Below are 15,294 nucleotides of genomic sequence, written 5' to 3'. Positions count from 1 at the left end.
AATGGAAAGTTTCACAAACAGCCTAAAGCAACCTTTTTTATGACCAAAATTTTGCTTTTACTTGCTACTTTCTTATTTTTTTTACACCATTGTTTCAATTTTGGTAACAGAAGTGTTACACAGAACAAAATGTGCTCAGCACATTTTGCTTGTCTCCACAACAACCACTATGAAAATCATTAGTTGCCACTGCCGCTTGTTTCCACAACCACCATTCTCACCAATATCAATCTGCACTGCTATCATCACCGCGAATAATTACCATCATAGTTATCTCCACTACCACCAACACAAATGACATCATCACACCACTATAAAAAAATTGTCGGTGCGACCATCAATGCCACTCCCATCTTATCTCCAGCACAAACTACCACAAAAAGCTACCACCACTGCTACCTAGTTTACCACCAACACCACCTCAATGCCAGCCTGTTTACAACCACCAATCGATTGCCATAAAAAAATCTTTAGACGCATTCAACAAACCTAAAAAAAATAACCTATCATGGTAGTGAAAGGAGAAGTTAAAATTAGTTGTATATATCTTTTCAAAATAATAAAATGCAGAAAGTTAGAAGATTTATTAAGCGATCGAGACACCAATATGATGTCTTAAAATGAGAGTGTCTACCGTTAACTGCTGCGACATATTTGGATAATCATTATTAGAAAATGATTGAATCACTTGTTCAACAAGAAGTGATTTTTAGAGTTCTTAGATTTTGCTCCAAAAAAAAATAATAATAAATAAATAAATGGAATCGATTTAATATAAAGTACATAAGATAAATGATTTTATTGTATTTTTCCAAAGAAAAAGAACTGGATATACATTGTGAACAAATTATAACTTTTACTAATAAATGTAAATTACAAGATTGGAATAAATATAGAAGAAGCCCAAAAGAAATGTAAAGATTGTAAAAGAAATTGATTTATTTATTTTATTTTATTCTTTTTGTCCCAAAACTTTTGTGGAGATTTAGATTACTTTACGACCGGTATGGTTAAAGAATAGCAGGAATTAAGGAGGTCATCTTCTTTTTGGATCATATATTACTATCTTCAATATATTATATGGCGGAGAAAGACGGGGTAAGAAGTATTATTTATAAATAATATGTCACAATAAAGTACTAGAAATCTAACATCAATAGATATGAAGATGGTTTTAGGTATAAAAGAATTAATTAAAAAAAGAAAGAGAAAAGACTTAACTTCTCAATCTAACAAGTTAATAAACCACAAGCCTCGACAAGTGATTTAGAAAAATGCCTAAACTTAGCCACATAGACACGATGAATTTTTAGCTGCATGCAAAAGATCTAAACGAAGGTGTGGGCACTAGTTAATCACGATGGCGGGAGGAGTAATAGGATTTTGCACCATGGAGACGAAAGAAACTATCAGTTGAAGGGTTTGATAATAATCATATATGAGCGATACAATGATATAATACTCTTTTCAGTGTGAAATTATGGTAAATGTGCGAAAATTTTTACATCAAATAGACATATATAAAAGGTGATTTTGAGTTTAAAAAGAGATTGAACTACTTTGCTCGAAATATTACATTTTGAGATAAAACTTTATAGATTATAATTATATTTATTTAACAACTTGACCTTAGTCTCTATCCTTCACATGTGAAATGGGACATTTTTTCTATTTAATGGGCAAGGTTCGATATTTTATTTGCTCGTTTTCATTGATATTACGAACAATATTTCGAACATCATTCACCTCAAACTACTGACACGTGCGAAAATTCTTGTTTATCTCCCTATAATTAAAGAAAATAATAAAATATCTCTCTCTCTCTCATATAATTGATTATCCAATAAAAAAGCTAGCAAGAAAGAATCAATCCTTGAGCACATGAAAGAACGTGCAAGTGGACATTATAATTCATGAAATCCCAATGGCCATGTCAATTTTTCAATTCATTTGCAACCAAAAGTCCAAAAAGTCACATTCACTGTGACCAAAATCATGATTTAGACTGACAAGACATAGGGATACTAATTTCACATTGACAAATAGGGATATATTCAGTAGGCGAATCGAAGGAAAATAAAAATAATACAAGGGAAAAACCGTGTCAAATATAGCCATTTTTGACAACTATTAAAATAATTCTTTTGAGGAAAGGTACTGATTTATTGAATAACTTATGGTTAAAAAGTTTTTTTTAAAAAAATTTACATAAAAATATTTAAATTTACGTATAAAATATTTTTATTTTGAAAATGTGTGGTTAAAAATAAATTTGAGAAAAAAAGAATTTTGTTTATAGGGGCATATACTCCACCGTGTCCTTGATTTAATACTAACAGCCTGTTTGGGGGGAATTTTTTACTCCAAAAAATTGATTTTTTGAACGTTATTTCACTATTTCAACCGTAATTTTTTACTTCTTCTCTCACAGATGGACTCCACTTTTCTTTTAATGGTCAAAAAATTAATTCTCAAAATCCCTCCCAAACGGGACCTAAGGTTTTGTTTGGCAAAAGCTGATTATGAGATTAAGAAAGTGTTTATAAAGATGTTTCGATATTTTTTTAGCAAGAATTTTGTTTGGTTAGAATAGTTTTTAAAGGAAATTGATCTAAAGTGACTTCTTCAATTAAATTGTATGATAAAAGGAGAAAGCATAAGTTCTACCAAATACGCCCTAAAAAATCTTAATTTTCTTAGTGTGTCACGCAAGCCTTTTGTCTTGTACTTATTTTGTCTGTTTGTAAATATTATGCCATCAATACCCATTTTCTAAGATCAACTTTATAATAAGACTAATCTAAAATTTACAGGTTAATTATTATTTTTATATTTAAGAAATGTGAAATTTTAATCATCCTAATATATTCTGTTGGGTCTGATAGTGTGATTGGCAATTCTGCAGACAAAATGGGCTTAAATGTATGTTTGTAAAAGTCAGAGACTCAATTGAATATTCTTATAAAAATCAAGAGCTTAGGGTAGTGTTCGAGTCATTGAAGGAGTCCAAAAAGATTACATAAGATCATTGGAATGCAATTAGAAGTCTAAAGGATATCAAAAAGACACACAAATTATGTTCTGAATTTTCAGTCGTAACTTTCAAAGCATTTTTAACATTGAAAACGTTGGAATTGGGACAATGCTACTTTAGAATAATTGTAGTCGTTTGAGTTAGCTTTTCAACGCAAGTTGAATTACCTCAATCGGATATCGAGAGAGAAAGTTATTATGAAAATACGGACGGCTGCTCAGCTGTCTCTTGCTCCTCGCTCGAGCGATGATGTCATCCGGCCAAACTCTAGGTCGCGATTTTGAGAGTTTTACATGGCCCAAGACTTATATTTTCCCCCAACTATAAATACAGAAGTCTTGCACGAGAATTTGAAAGGTTACTACATTATTATTTCATTGCCAAACGTATTCATAATATTTTTGAAGAGATCCAATGTGCAATTAATTGATGATTCCATCTACATCAATCTTGTGATCTGACAACCATCGTTTTGGGAAAAACATCGAATTTACATAATCCAAAACACCATTCTTTCTTAATCTTTTAAGGAAGGGATTCTCTCATTGGGGATTGAGAGAAGTGGATGTCAAGCACAGTGAATTGAAAAAGAACGGACGATTATTAGAATTCCACTTGGTGATACAATTAGTTAAGGACCACGAGACTGTAGTGGACACCAGATTGAATTGCGGGAGGTAGATTAAAAAGTCTAGCAAGATGCTAGAGATATCTAGGGCAGTAGATCGTGAGACTAGAATAGCGGGTATGATTGAGTCCAGAGTTTGGTATTACTTGTACTTGTTGAATTGGTATAGTGGACATCATTGACTTGGTCCCGAAATTTTTCCCACATTGGGTTTCTCTATCAACAAACTGTGAGTTGTGTTGATTTGTTTATTTTATATATTGCAAACCGACAATTCAACATAGAATTAACTGGACTTATATGTTTAACCACCTAGACAACAACTAATTAAAGTGAAATGTTGCTTTAATGATTAATTCCGCAGTAATGTCAAATTGGTTAAATTGTAATCTTGAATGTAAATGTGGTAACGCTAAAATTTTGAATTTAACATTGTATCACGTTAAACGAACTTTCTAGCATTCTATGTGACTTTTCAAATGGTATCAAAACATACTAGAATTTTCATATTTTATTCAACTTTATTAATTTTATTTTGTTTCACCTATAGTATTTAAAATATCAAAATACAAACAAAAGTGTAGGGATAAGATAAGACAAAGAACAATGCTCCTATTATTGGGCTTGACTTTACACAACCACAGTCTACTACAAACCAAAAAAGGGCAATTTACAAAAATGCCCTTTAGGGGCCTTTTAAAAAATCATGTGCAAACTTTTTTGAAGTACAACATACTATGTAATATTAAAAAGTAACACGATGCTACTTTTTTATTAAAAAAAATAATAATTATGTCACTTTTTAATAAAAAGGTAATACAATGTCACTTTTAAAAGTTAAGTATCATTTTTTAATTAAAAAATGATGTATAACGTCACTTTTATTAAAATGTAATGTTTGTTATTGAAAAAGTGATAGAAATAAAAAAAGTAACTGAAAAAAAGTGACAAACACTAAAAAAAGTGATAAAAATTCAAAAGTGAGAAATTCAAAAAAGTTATAGAAATAAAAAAAAACAAACAATAAAAAAAAAGAAAGAAATTCTAAAAAAATAAAAAAAAAAAAGTGACAAAAAAATCTAAAAAGTGACAAAACACCAATCAAAATATAAATACACCCTTTTATACAAGTGACAAAACACCAATCAAAATATAAATACACCCTTTTATACAAATTCAACCACTCCACTACCACCATAGTCATATGACACACAAAAGTCGCTTGTCCGACCAATGCTTTTCAATTGTCTTGAAAGGACAACATCAGCCCGTCACATTAGCATTCTAACAATACATGCATGCATTTGCGATTACATTCCTCCCTCACATGGACCTCTTTGACTGCTTCAATGTATATATAGCTCTTGATACGACAAAGTGATATAACAAATCTAGGCTATGGTTGAGCCACAATTTTTCAAAAAAATACATTCTTAAACAGTGATTTGACATCATTTTTTCCATATACTCTTCAATAAAATAATATTATACGCAAATTTAAAACTTTTTCTTTATTTTTTGATCACACATTTCTCATCAATACACTATTTAAAAATGCATTCTTTGAAATATAATATGGCTCAAACAAAGGCTATCTGTGTCCCTTTTCGATGCACTTTTGAAACTAAAACCACTAACATTGTTGATTTAGCCACGGCCTTCACCTCCCAACTCTTCTTCTTTTCCTTCCCTGCCCTTTTCCAACTCCATTGTAGACTCAATATTAGCATCATCATCACTCGCATTAATCTCATCTTCCTCATCCAAAAAATTGTTGTAACTAATACTATTTCCATTCCATTGTACACTGTGAACCCTTTAATCGACTTTCGTCGATCCATGCAATAAATGGTGGAGGCTCTCGAAATTATTGATTTCCACCTGGAATTGCTTGCATTAACTTCTCATGCGCTATCTATCCTTAAACTCCAAGAGCACCCATAAATTCATCGTCGTTGCTTGAGGTTATAACGTATTTAATACGTTATTGGATAATTATTTAGTTAATAAGAGTATTAATCAATAATTTAGGGCATTGGGTCTAATTTACCCAACAAAAAAGACCTATAATCAATTGCAATCTACAGCCACAAGCTGGCCCATTGTGGCCCCACAAGGGAACACTACTACGAGGATAAATAAGTATTTTTCAACACACGGCCCAATCGTGGGCCCACAGTGTCCATTGCCCAGTGACCATCGGCGCCTCGCTACTCTACTTGATGTGACTACGTATCTTGTGCCACGTCACTTTTATTATAAAGGTCATCTAGCTTTGAGAAATATTTCGTTTTAGTCAGTAAATAAGATTTCAGTACAAAAATTGTACTATTTAAATACATTTTTTTTCTTTTGAAATTAGTTTTGAAATAGTGATTTTTTAAGTATGTATGGTTAAAAAGTATGTAGAAGTTTTAGATTTACATATAAAATATTTTATTGTGAAAATAAGTGGTTGAGAATGAGTTTTAGAAAAAAATTGAAAATTGGTTGTCAAATGACTAATTTCATTTTAAACTGGCATCAATTCAATGCGTTGGCTAGATAATAATATGAATTTAGTCCTTGTTTGAGCCTATCTTTTAATGTTGCATTATTTAAATTTTTTTCTTTTTTGAAATAATAATTATGTAGATAAACATCACTTCTTTATTTTTATTTTTATTTTTCAATTTATAAGTTGTGACATCAATGTATAATGTATAACCAGAAAACAAACAAGTTCCATTGATGACCATATTGTTCATGCAAGAAACTTCGTCTAGCATCTAATGTTAATTTGTGTAACTCAAACTCGATTATTCGTGTTGAAATTAAAATGAAATATAAATTTAAGAGTATGTTTAATTGACTTTATTTTTTATGAAAATGTCACTTTCCACTCAAATTCTTATTTACATGATATTTGGTTGACAATTTTTATCATTAAAAATATTTTTCAATTTTTGTTCAGTGACCATATTTTTCTCAAAAATAAAGAAAATAGGGGGTGATTTTTATTTTTAAGATAATTCACTATCCTTTTCTTTTTTATTCTCTTTCATTTACCCACCAAAGTAAAATGGACGAGTAAAATATTTTCTAAATTGAAAACTAAATAAATCAAACACATTTAACTAATAATTTTCATACGAATAAGTTCAACTGCTTGGAATATACTTATTCATGCAAATTCCATATTTGCAAGCCCTCGTTTAGCCTCCTATTATTTCAAATTTTAATTGGTGGAATAGTATTTTTTGAGAATATGTGGTTGAAAAAAATGAAAAAAATTTCAATTTACATGTCATATTATTTTATGAAAGAGTGTGTTGTTAAAAATAAGAAAGAAAAAAATAAGATTTAATTTAATAGAGACCAACCGGAGGCAAATCCACCTTAAGTGATTTGTTAGGAAACAATTTGGTGACTGAAATGAAACTTGGGTAAAAGTTGGGTGGCCTCTGATGTTTCTAACCTCACTTTTTAACCGTCTGATACGTAAAAGCGAAACGCCTCTCTCTCTCTCTCTCTCTCTCTCTCTCTCTCCAAGGACATTGTCACTATTCACTGCACCGAATACACCTATTTCGCGGGGTTTTCCTCGCTCTATACATACAGATACAGGTTGTATCTACCTCTCTGTAAGAGTGTTCCTCCTGTAAGCTAATACTTTTTCTTTCTTCTCCGGCATCGAGGAAAACGCTTCATGCAATTCCAAGAAGATTTCTTGCTTTATCTGGCTCCTGAATTCTTTGCGTTGAGTGTAAGAACATTTTTAATCTGTCATTATTTATAATTTTTGGTTAAAAAAGACTGATTGGTTTTCAGTAAATGTGTATGTGGATTTGCATTTTCTTGAACTATTTTGCAGTAAGTGTTGGAGTAAATTGGTGAAAGTAAAAGCCTCAACACATTTTTTGGGGTTGTTTTTACTCAAATTATTGTTCGCGTGAACGTATTTTCTTTTTTTCTTTCTTTTTATCTTTTGGATATATATTTGAGTGCTTGTGCGTTTTTTTGTTGATTGAGCTGCAATTTTTGATATCTATATTTTTCGTTCTTTAGGTCTGAATCATTCGAATTACGATTTGTAATATTGAAGAAAAATCAGTGTCTCATGCTTGCATGTTACCATTTTTAATTTTGTTTTCTGACACTTTTTTTTTTTTTTTTTTTTTGGAAGGATGTTAGATTTTGATTTATCTAACTTTTTGGGTTCAATGGAAAATATTTTTTTCTGGGTGTGTACTGTTTTTGGACAGCATTGTAAATCCACTGTTATGAATAAATTGCTTCTTTGTAAATTATAATCTTGAAGAGAGTTGAGTCCTGGAACCAACTGGCGGAAAAATCCATGAATCGAAGTAATTTCGGGGGATTTGATTTTGATTTATGTGTCTGAAATTTATTTTGGTAATCGAGACCTCAATAATTTTCTAGTCTTCTGTATTTGAGGAGAAAGTGTATGGACTCGAATGAAAATTGTTGAATTGATTATTGTTGCTTTTCTCAGGAAGAAAAGCAGACCTATTTGTGACTGTCTTTAGATGCCAAGTTTCGTATTGAATCAAGAGGACAAANTTGTTGCTTTTCTCAGGAAGAAAAGCAGACCTATTTGTGACTGTCTTTAGATGCCAAGTTTCGTATTGAATCAAGAGGACAAAATATTTTCTCAGTTAAGTCAATGACTGTAGGGGTGTGCCATGTTATCTGATATTAAACCTAAAGCTACATGTGCTGGAACTGTTAGGGAAATGAGTCGTAGATTAGAGCAGAAACGGAGGTCAACACCACAGCAAACCTCAGATCCTGTGAAACAGAAGATTCCACCACCCCGGGCTGATACAAGTGCACAATATCGAGATATATTTGGATCAGGACATTCATTTGGCCAACCATACAATGGTCTGCATAGAGAATCAAGACAGCATGGAAGCATTGATAAGGCGATCCAATTTAGGTATTCCGAGAATCACCAGACGACACAGCAGGGGAGTAAGACATGTAAAGATGAGGAGCTTGTTAAGCACATGTCGAAATTACCTAACTTTCTCCAGGAGGTAGAGAAAGAAAAGAGTGTCCAAGAAAAGGCATTGAATTTTGGAGTTCTTGATTGGAACCGATTACAGAAATGGAAGTACAACGATCGTATGCCTGCAAAATGCCACAGGAAAACTTCATCATTGAGCAATAATTCCTCGTTTATGACAAGTGGACCACCTAAAATTAGTTCACAGCTGAGAAAACAACTAACATCACACAGTTTACATCCTATTTTATCATCACAGGGAAAGCAACCCTCGGCTCACAGTTCACATTTCGGTTCATCACCTTTGAGAAAACAATTCCCATCACAGAGTTCATATCTTAGTTCATCTCAGGTGGAAAGAAAGACGGGAGGCATTGGAGAGTCCACAGGAAAGGGCACATATATCAAAGATTTGCAAGCTCGACGTACCACCGCGGATGGGCAGCAATGCAATTTCAATCAGAAAGCTAAGTCTTTTGGAAGGGATCATTCTGAAATAAATATGAACCGTGGCAAGAGTAACGATTCGATGAAAAAGATAGTATTGGAAAAGGAAGCTTTGGCCTTGGACCGGGGTAAAAATGGGTCCTCCATCTCTTCACCTAAAACAATCAATTTTCTGGAGGGGAAGAGTAAGATGCGATTCAAAGATGAAGTCAACCTTACTACTCAGCATAGCGTTGTGGAGGCCCAAAACATTGTACTTCTGGTACCCAAACATTTCCCAAAGACGAGTTGCTCAGACATTTCTCAGTTTGCAGAATCCAAGACTTTAGATGGACAATCGCCACAAGGATATTGGACCAGATTTTCTGATGGCTTTTCTCCTCAGGAGCTTCAATCAGGAGAATTTGCATCTAACATTCCACATTCATGTCCCTTGTCTACTAGTTCTATTGTCGACACTGAGTCTAGTATGGAGCCACCTAACTTGGTCAATGCCGAGGTCGTGGACTCAGAATTTTGCATTAGTGCAGATCCAGATGATATAATTGTCCCACCCATAAAATGTGAAGCAAAACGTTCATTTTCAGTCGATGCTTCCAAGGGAATGCATGCCGACGCGGAACAGAAAGCTGAGAAAGGAAGACATCCATCCCCTAATCGCCGCTTCAGCTTTAGCCTTGGGAAGATGACCAGAAGCTTTAGCTTTAAGGAGAGCTCAGCAGTTCCACAGTTGAGTTCTACAGATACTGCTCCAAAGTCTGGCCCAGTTGGATCTGAGTTTTCTTCTAGTATGGAGAGCTACAACAAAGTCAAAGAGGCTGCTAGTAGCCGAGGGAGGTCCAGCCCTTTAAGAAGGTTACTGGAGCCGTTGCTGAAGTATAAAGGAGCTCATTCGGCTGAGATTGTTCCTCATTCAGATGGAAACTCGCATGACATGCCCTCCAAGCCTATGAACCTCAACAGACCAATTCAAGACAGGAAGCATGAGGCGTCTACTTTTCAGGCTCTTCTGCAGCTTTCAGTGAAGAATGGACTCCCTTTTTTCAAACTTGCAGCTGATAATAGTAACAACATGCTGGCTGCTACTGTGAAGAAGTTGCCATCGTCCGGAAAGGGTGATTGCAGCTTGATTTGTACATTCTACTCTGTTCATGAAATTAAGAAAAAGAGTATGAGCTGGATAAATCAAGGAACAAAAGGTAAAAGTTGCGAACTTGGCTATAATATCGTTGCCCAAATGAAGATTTCAAGCTCTTATCTCCCTCAATTAAATTCTAAGGACTCTAGTCAAGGTGTGGTAAGAGAATGTGTCTTGTATGGTGTTGATCTCGGCCAGGTGGATAAAAAAACATCTGAGATTTTGTTTAATATGGAGATTGCAGCAATAGTTATAAAGAACACCTGTGAGAGGCTAGAGGGTGAAGATTTGAGCGACAAAGGCAGAACATTCAAGTATAGAGAGATCACAAGGTGTCTCTCAGGAGAAGATGGGAACCCCAATAGCACAGTAGTAATTCTTCCTGTTGGAATTCATGGCTTACCAAATAAAGGTGCACCCTCACCATTAATTAACCGATGGAAATCTGGTGGATCATGTGATTGTGGAGGCTGGGATGTTGGTTGCAAGCTCCAAATCCTCGCTAACCATGAAAGATGCAGCAAGATTACAGGACCATCTGCGCACAGCTTGGCATCAGATCGTCTTGATCTTTTTGTTCAGGTACCATTTCAATGATTCGGATTTTTTACTTTTCTCCTCCTTATAGGCCTAGTCGTAAGTAAAGAATATAATTGTATCCTGTACTTATTTACAGTCTGGAGAGCGAGGGAGCAAGCCTATTTTCAGCTTGAAACCAACAAGCAATGGATTTTACTCTGTTGAATTCAATGCTTCCATTTCTTTGCTAGAGACATTTTCTGTATGCGTAGCCATCTTAACTAATCGAAAGCTATCTGAAATCTTAGACGTGAATGATCTGTCGGAAGCTGCTCGTTTATCAGAAGGCACGATTGGACAGGATAAGGTGAAGTCACAAACCACACTTCAGGTGCCTGTAAAGTATGTCACTTATCCACCCTCCTCGCCAGTTGGAAGGATCTAGGCAGGTGCAAGGGATCCAGCTTCCGAGGCAGTTTTTGTGTGTAAGCTATGGCAAATTTTGGGAGCCTTCGTTTTACTCCTGAAATGTGCAAACCTTATGCATCGGTTATCAGGCTAACCATCAAGGAGTATCCACCTTATATACAATATAATTTGGTCCATGGAGCCTAAAAAGCTTCAACCATGGCACCACAGTTAGCAGTGAGTTGGCCTAGTAGCTGACTTAAGTGTTTCTGTACAAATCTTCATCTTCTTTGACATGTCTAGTTTATTGAGCCTTTCTCTAAGGCAGTGCCCAGATCACAATATTAAGACATTGTTTTGAACATCTGGGGCAGTAGGTCTTCCGCTCTAAGAGACGATCTTCCTCAGCTATAGATATTAAGTAAATGTACTTTGAAAACAGTCTTGTGATGGAGAAATCTTGCACAATATCTGTATTTTGTAATAATCGTTCTAGTTTGTAAAGTTAAATTTCATGTGGGAAATAATGAGAGTTTGAGATAAGAAGCGAGCATTTCCCTGATTCATAGACCGCCATGGAAATATAAGAGAATACAAAAATGGTTTCTTTCCTTTTGTTTGAAAAGATAAGAGAATTGCCAGCACGATTAAAGGAAGTACAGCAAATCTCCACAAGCACTAAAAACTAAGTTTTACCACCTGATATTGATGGCCAAAAAACTCGCTACGCCCAACGGGCCCCCACCCCGAACGGGTAGGCGGGGTGGGACAACGTGGGCGCTGTGAAGGAAAAAAAAAATTTTAAAAAGAATAAAAATAATTTTATTTCTAAAAAATTCACCCTTAAAAAACTCATTTTGAATTTGTATTTTATTCTCTAATAATAACATAACTCGAAACTTTGAAAATGTAAAAAAAATAAAAAATTAAATGGGGCCTCATCCCTACCCCGCCCCGTTGCCATCTCTAAGTACGCTAGTTCACAAATCAACATATGATGCATTACGAATCGACATGAACCATTGACTGTCAATCCTCTCAAATATGTTTGTGGCGAACTGTCTTCCCCAACTACTGCCTTTAGTCTTCACCAATTCGATGCATGTCACGTAGCCTACGTCCCCTCTAACATGAACCTGAACGTCCTTTATATCAATTTCTAGTGGGAAGCCATAGTCGGCCCATACAAATTCCCAGCTTCCCATTACAAGATCATAACCCGATATGCCACTCACACCAGGGTGCACAACACACACATGATCACCCTTCGACCAGTGAGCCTGCATAGACTCTAAATCCCCATTTCTGAATGAATTATAAAATCTAGCATTTGCTGCTAATATTGAAGACTTGCTGTCCTCCTGGAGAAGCTTAAGGCTATCCCTGATTTTTGCAGCCTGTGCATAATTCTCTTCTTCAATAGCAATCTGTAATTCACGCTCTAAAGTCTGCTCATCTAGTAATATGCTTTCACCACTCAGGTTTCCACCATAGTCCTCACTTCTAACTCGACATGAACCCGACTGACATGATCTGGAGGCTTTCCTCATGGGTACAGTTCTGAAAAAATACAAAATTAGGACATGTAGCAGCTAAAAGCAAAATAATGCATAGGGATATGGCATCCAAACACGAGTTACGTGTTTCAACTTACATTTAGATTCCAAGTACAATAGACACGGCCAAACATATTTTTTTTCCAAGACAATGAGAAATTAATATATCAACTTAGATAACGAACGTTATAGGCCACAATATCTCAATGTTTATCTACTGAAGTTGTTACGACAGAAAAAATAAGCCCATGTTGATAGAAATTAAAATATAAATTTTTATCAAATTCAAAGTCAACAATTAATTTTAACTACATATTTCATGGGATCCATAACTTTTCAACCACACATTTCATCAACTTTTATCAAAATATACTAAAAATTTCCACCTAAGGGCTACATAACTGAGGAAGAAGGTAAATGGAGATGAACTCCAACTTTCAATTACCAATGCAAAATCTATAGTTGCTACCATTTCAGCATAGCAACAATGAGAGAGAAATTGAAGTGATCGCTTAGAGTTTGAGACAAAAAGCATCTACGTACAGAGAAAATACTTTGCAGAGAAAGTACTTTAGCCTTGAAATGTTTTCTGTTATTTGCATGCAAACTTCTTCCCATTTCTTGTTGGCGTTAGGAGATTCAACTATATAATATATCATCGGCCTTCAAAATCAGAACGTATATTACAGAACATAGGGGAAAGCCAGGTGGTTAAGGTTACGCAACATTCATGACTGGTGCATGGGACTTTAATTTCAAACAAACAAACAACTTACTCACCATTATATGTTGCAAAGTGTTGATCATGTCAGATCCTACTCCAAAACTTCCAGCAACAATTAAATAGCATTGCTCGTGCAGATTCGAATGAAGGATTCCAGTGCTATTGATGCAGATGTGCGATCTCTACTATCAAACATTCCCTGAAAATAAAAAGCTTTAAGATTATGACACTGTTAGGAAAAACCTCTTAAAGACTACCAGCAACATACATACTTTTTGTTTTTCATGCTTTACCGAACTCCAACTATGCCCAGCTGGAGGTTCCAATTGTAAGGTTTCTTTTCCCTTCTTATTCTTCTTCTTTTTTTCTTTCGTTGTCATTATTTAAACAGCAGATTTTAATTGTGAATAATGCTAATTGCAATTATAGCCACTATATGCTTTTAACCTCCCCCCCCCCGCAACCCCCACCACGCCCATAATAATAATAATAATAATAAAGTGAGCAATCTAAAATTACAGATATTTAGTTCACACATCTCATAAAAATATGCCTCTGTTTGTATTTAATCACATATAATTACAGACTCAAGTAATTCATAGACAGCTCAAACATAAGGGTGCTTTTGGCAGCAAAAGCCCAGGGCTTCAGAATTGCAATAAGGAATACGATTCCATCACATTCACATATAATTATTTCCGAGTCCCAATTCGAAGTGGCTACTAGCATAGCCTCAAATAAAATTAAAACGAAAATTTGAAAAAAAGAAAAATATACTTTAAAATACAAAACTGAAATGAAGATCCTCTGCTTACATTTTTAAAGAGAACAGATCGATTCAGCTGAGGATGGATAGAAAGCACATAAAAATTCAATGCCTCCTGTTGACACATAAAATTTCAGCCCAAATCGAACAGCCCAGAGAGCAAAGCCCAATTGGAGGATCCCCAAATCAGATAGCCCAAAGAACAAAATCCAATTGAACGAATCAAGGTGAAGGCCCAAATAAGGGGCCCAATAGTGCGGTAACGCCATCGCCCAAGTTTGCAAGTCGCTCAGAGTCTGAACGAATAGAGTGGCATACGGTCGCCCGGAGTCTCGCCCAAATCTTCAAGTCGCCCAAGGTATCAACAAACATAACGCATTATGATTATCAAGAAATGCAGTTATTGAGGCAGTTGCTAAAGTAACCTTACCACGTTCCACGACTCAAGGGGTTCAATCGAAAGCGGTTGAACGATGCAAGATAATGGCAACAGTTAAAAGGACAGTTTCATGACAAAATGGCCACTACAAAGAAAGTGGGTAGTTATAGGGCGATCAAGCAGTTTTTTTAGAGCAGTTAATCACAAAGGGATCGCCTATGAAGTATAAAAGGGAGAAAGAACATAGAAGCAAAGGACCGAATCCAAAACTCTCGAACAGAGAATATGTAATTTTCATTTCTTTAGCTTTTAGACTTAAACACTTCATTTTCTGTAACTCGTGTGCTTGCGCCCCTTGGAGGCACGTTGTTTTCCGTTTCCAATTGTAAAGTTCATCGCCAATAAAAGGAACACCCATTTTTGGAACTTTGTCTTAAGAGGTTTCGTCCCTTACACAATCGTCCGATCCTCTTTAATTGTTAGCGAATTAACACCCGCGAAACAATTTGGCACGCCCAGTGGGACGGTGGTGTTAGGTGTTGAAGGTGCAAAAGGTGAAACAATATACCTCAGAGATCCGACAAAGAAGGAGCAAGTCAGAGAGGAATCCAGTCTGTAATCGAGCGATATGAGGAGCAACATGCCTCTCCACGAACAGATGGACAAAATCAGAGCAGTAACAGT

General features: G+C 35.1%; 2 protein-coding genes across 3 annotated transcripts; one reads left to right on the top strand and one right to left on the bottom strand.

The window, feature by feature from the left end:
* Positions 1-7,171: 7,171 nt before the first annotated feature.
* LOC111369364 lies at positions 7,172-11,751 on the top strand. Of its 2 annotated transcripts, none has more exons than XM_022990849.1 (3): positions 7,172-7,407; positions 8,242-10,840; positions 11,086-11,323. In XM_022990849.1, exons 2-3 carry the CDS (start codon positions 8,348-8,350, stop codon positions 11,089-11,091), a joined length of 2,499 nt encoding a protein of 832 aa, XP_022846617.1. In that variant the 5' UTR covers positions 7,172-7,407; positions 8,242-8,347; the 3' UTR covers positions 11,092-11,323. The 2 variants fall into 2 exon arrangements, with proteins under 2 accessions (XP_022846617.1, XP_022846616.1); XM_022990848.1 differs by having other exon boundaries at positions 7,175-7,407; positions 10,935-11,751.
* A 377-nt stretch (positions 11,752-12,128) lies between these two features.
* LOC111369191 lies at positions 12,129-14,351 on the bottom strand. The gene is made up of 3 exons (XM_022990666.1): positions 14,281-14,351; positions 13,522-13,664; positions 12,129-12,745 (listed from the first exon to the last, which is right to left on the bottom strand). The coding sequence occupies exon 3, from the start codon at positions 12,733-12,735 to the stop codon at positions 12,166-12,168; it is 570 nt and encodes a 189-aa protein (XP_022846434.1). The 5' UTR covers positions 12,736-12,745; positions 13,522-13,664; positions 14,281-14,351; the 3' UTR covers positions 12,129-12,165.
* Between the last annotated feature and the right edge of the window lie 943 nt (positions 14,352-15,294).

This window comes from Olea europaea, chromosome 20 (genome assembly GCF_002742605.1).
Source record: "Olea europaea var. sylvestris chromosome 20, O_europaea_v1, whole genome shotgun sequence".
Classification (NCBI taxonomy): Eukaryota; Viridiplantae; Streptophyta; class Magnoliopsida; order Lamiales; family Oleaceae; genus Olea; species Olea europaea.
Note: the sequence above shows the minus strand (reverse complement) of the source record. Positions and strands in the feature narration are given on the sequence as shown.